The sequence below is a fragment of the Eurypyga helias genome, unplaced genomic scaffold (genome assembly GCF_000690775.1).
Source record: "Eurypyga helias isolate BGI_N326 unplaced genomic scaffold, ASM69077v1 scaffold19199, whole genome shotgun sequence".
NCBI lineage: Eukaryota > Metazoa > Chordata > Aves > Eurypygiformes > Eurypygidae > Eurypyga > Eurypyga helias.
The window spans coordinates 1883-4712 of record NW_010274165.1 but is presented as its reverse complement, the minus strand read 5'-3'; the positions used below and the strand labels follow the sequence as shown (position 1 = coordinate 4712).

The 2830-nt window shown below is 53.5% G+C and overlaps 1 protein-coding gene across 1 annotated transcript in view; it reads left to right on the top strand.

The window, feature by feature from the left end:
• Window positions 1–2830, top strand: part of SGTA (small glutamine-rich tetratricopeptide repeat (TPR)-containing, alpha) — a gene marked incomplete at its 3' end in the record, with an annotated part of 7471 nt that overhangs the window by 3511 nt on the left and 1130 nt on the right. Inside the window, exons 5-10 of the mRNA XM_010159736.1 lie at window positions 338–442; window positions 618–756; window positions 1317–1379; window positions 1773–1810; window positions 2424–2513; window positions 2753–2826. Of these exons, the coding sequence (XP_010158038.1) occupies window positions 338–442; window positions 618–756; window positions 1317–1379; window positions 1773–1810; window positions 2424–2513; window positions 2753–2826 (509 nt within the window). The remainder of the gene's footprint in view (window positions 1–337; window positions 443–617; window positions 757–1316; window positions 1380–1772; window positions 1811–2423; window positions 2514–2752; window positions 2827–2830) is intronic.

Here is a 2830-nt window from a genome sequence, read left to right as displayed (position 1 = left end):
GGGGGTGGCACTGGGGGGGCTTTAAGGTCCCTTCCCACCCAAACCATTCCATGATTCTATGATTGTCTGAGGTACAAATGTGTTACGAGGAGCCCAGGCTCCCCTCGGAGAGTCCATAAGGAGAAGCAAGAGCCCAGAGGTATTTGCAGCAGGGAGCGGGGTGTGGAGCTGGGTGTTTGGATAGCAGCCCGCTCGCTTGGATAGGGCCTGGATTTGTGTCAGACTCACACTTAACTTTGCCTCCAACGACAGGAGACGTGTGCAGGGCGGGAACAGGGGTGACCTTCCTGTTCAAGCTGCTCAGTCTATTCCGCACACCTCTCTCCTTCCCCTCCAGAGCGGCTGCCTACAGTAAACTGGGGAACTACGCTGGAGCGGTGAGAGACTGCGAAAGAGCTATAGGCATCGACCCCAACTACAGCAAAGCTTATGGCAGAATGGGGTAAGGAGGGCAGGGTTTCATCTCAGAACGCCCGTCGGCATTGAGCCGATGGGTGGTATTCTGCCCTGGAATGCCGTGCAAAAATTCCTGGTGCTTCACCTCCGCTGGGGCTGCTGGAAGAGTGGCGAGCGCGGATCGAACTCGGTGACTCGTTGTTTTATTTCCACTTTAATAGGTTGGCCCTCTCCAGTTTAAACAAACACACAGAAGCTGTTGTGTACTACAAAAAGGCCCTGGAGCTGGATCCGGAGAACGACACCTACAAATCGAACCTTAAAATAGCGGAACAGAAAATGAAGGAGGCTCCTAGTCCGGTAAGTTCCGACCCCAACGCTTGTTAGCTGCGGGTATGAGGCTTGGGAACGGGTGCTGCCCGGCTGGCCGGGGTTGTGTTGGGAATATGAATCTGGGGTGTGGATGGAGATAGGTAGTGAGTCCTGCTGTGGATGTTCCCGCTAAAATCCAGAGAGGGTAACTTCCCTGCTTGGGCACAGACGCCTCGGGCTTATTGGGGAGGGCAGGAAAACAAGGCTCACTAGAAAGGCGTGTTTGGAACAGGGATTTTGAAGGGGATTTTAACTTTCCAAAGTAGATGCGTTTAACTTGGCAATCGTGGGTTACAGCTCTACGTCGCTACTGTGGGCTCAGCTGGGGAAAGGGAATCAGTAAGTCAGGAAATCTGCCCTGTGAACCCCCTCAGTGAGCCTGATCCCCCAGAAATCCACCCAGAAAGGGTGTGGACAGAACCTCTTCCCTTTTGCCGTGGTTTAAGGGCCGGGTTCTGATGACACGGAGGGAAGGTGTTCATGCTCACTGTAGTGTGCATCAGGAAGGGAGAGGATGTTGTCAGCGTGTGGTTTCCTTATTCCCACAGACTGGAGGTCCGGGTGGATTTGATTTAGCCGGCTTGCTGAACAACCCCGGCTTCATGAGCATGGTGAGTTTGGACACGGGTGACAGCCAGGCTCTCCCTGCCCTGTGCATCCCCCTGCCCAGGACCCCACGGCCCAGGGACCTCCTGTGTCCCCAGCAGATTTGTTGGCATTTCATTTCTTGGTTTCAGTGTTACCCTGAGGAAACTGTTTGTATTTCAGTAAGGACAAACGAAGAGCTGGTGACTTCCTCACAGGCACTTCTTGCTGGATGCCTATTCTGCATTACCAGCCTTGCCTTGGGTTCCACTCCACTTCTCATAGCTATTTTTATCCTATTTATCTGTTTCCAAGTATTTCTGCCTTTGCTTTGTAGCTGAATGGCACATCTGCATCTCTACCCAGTAATTTTGGATTAAATAGGGTGTCTTTTTTTTTTTCCTCTCCTCTTTAAATAGGCGTCCAACCTCATGAACAATCCGCAAGTCCAGCAGCTGTAAGTTCAATCCCATCTTGTATTTCCTCTTTGAATCGTTGATTTGCGGCTCTGTGTTTGCAGTAGGCCCGAACAGGGCTGCGAGGACCAAATCCAGATGTTTGTGAGGCGCTTGGGTAGTATAAAGTCAGAAAACCAGTTCCCCGACCATCCTCAGGTGAGGTGGAGACCTCCCGGAGCTCATCCTTTGACTACCAAATGAGGGAATTTGGCGAAAGGGCTGAGCGTTGTCGCTGTTTGCTCTGCCTGCTCCTTCGGCTGCTGTTGCCAGCTGAGGTTCCGCACCCGGTGCGGCCCACAGACTCGCGGAGCAAGGGGCTGTGTGTTCCGGGCCGCTCGCCGGGAGGGAAGCGGTGCTTGGGCTGTCCGTGTCAGTGCATCTTTGATGCAGAGCAACCTCTGGGAATACGGTAACCGACTGTAAATGTTGCCACGCGCCGTGCAGTTTCACGTTGCTCCCCTGCAGTTCACGTACAAAACGCTGTTGCGGAAGATTCCCATGCGGATAACTTCAGTTCGGTGGGAAGGCGCTCCCACTATCCCCTCCCAGCTTAAAGAGACAGTTCCCACGAGTCGCTTTTCCGGCTCTGAGCGGTGACCGTTGTTTCCGCAGCATGTCTGGGATGATTTCTGGTGGCCACAACACCATGGGAGCAGCAGGCACCAGCCCCTCCACGAACGATCTCGCCAGCCTCATACAAGCGTGAGTAGCGAGCTGGCTCTTCCCCTTGGAATATTTGGAAAGAAATGGATTTGGGTGTTTTTCTGCCTGGAAGTGGAACCTTAATTAAAGGGTTGGGTTAAGCCTTGGGTGACATATGGCCTGTTCTGGTGAACCCCTCGTTAGAGTGAGGTTTTGCCCACCGGCTGTGACGATTTCCCAGCGCCGGGCGGTGTTTGCGTGCGAGAAGGCTAACGGGACGGTCACTTCTCCTCCCTCAGGGGCCAGCAATTCGCTCAGCAGATGCAGCAGCAGAATCCTGAACTAATAGAGCAGCTACGAAGCCAGATTAGGAGTCG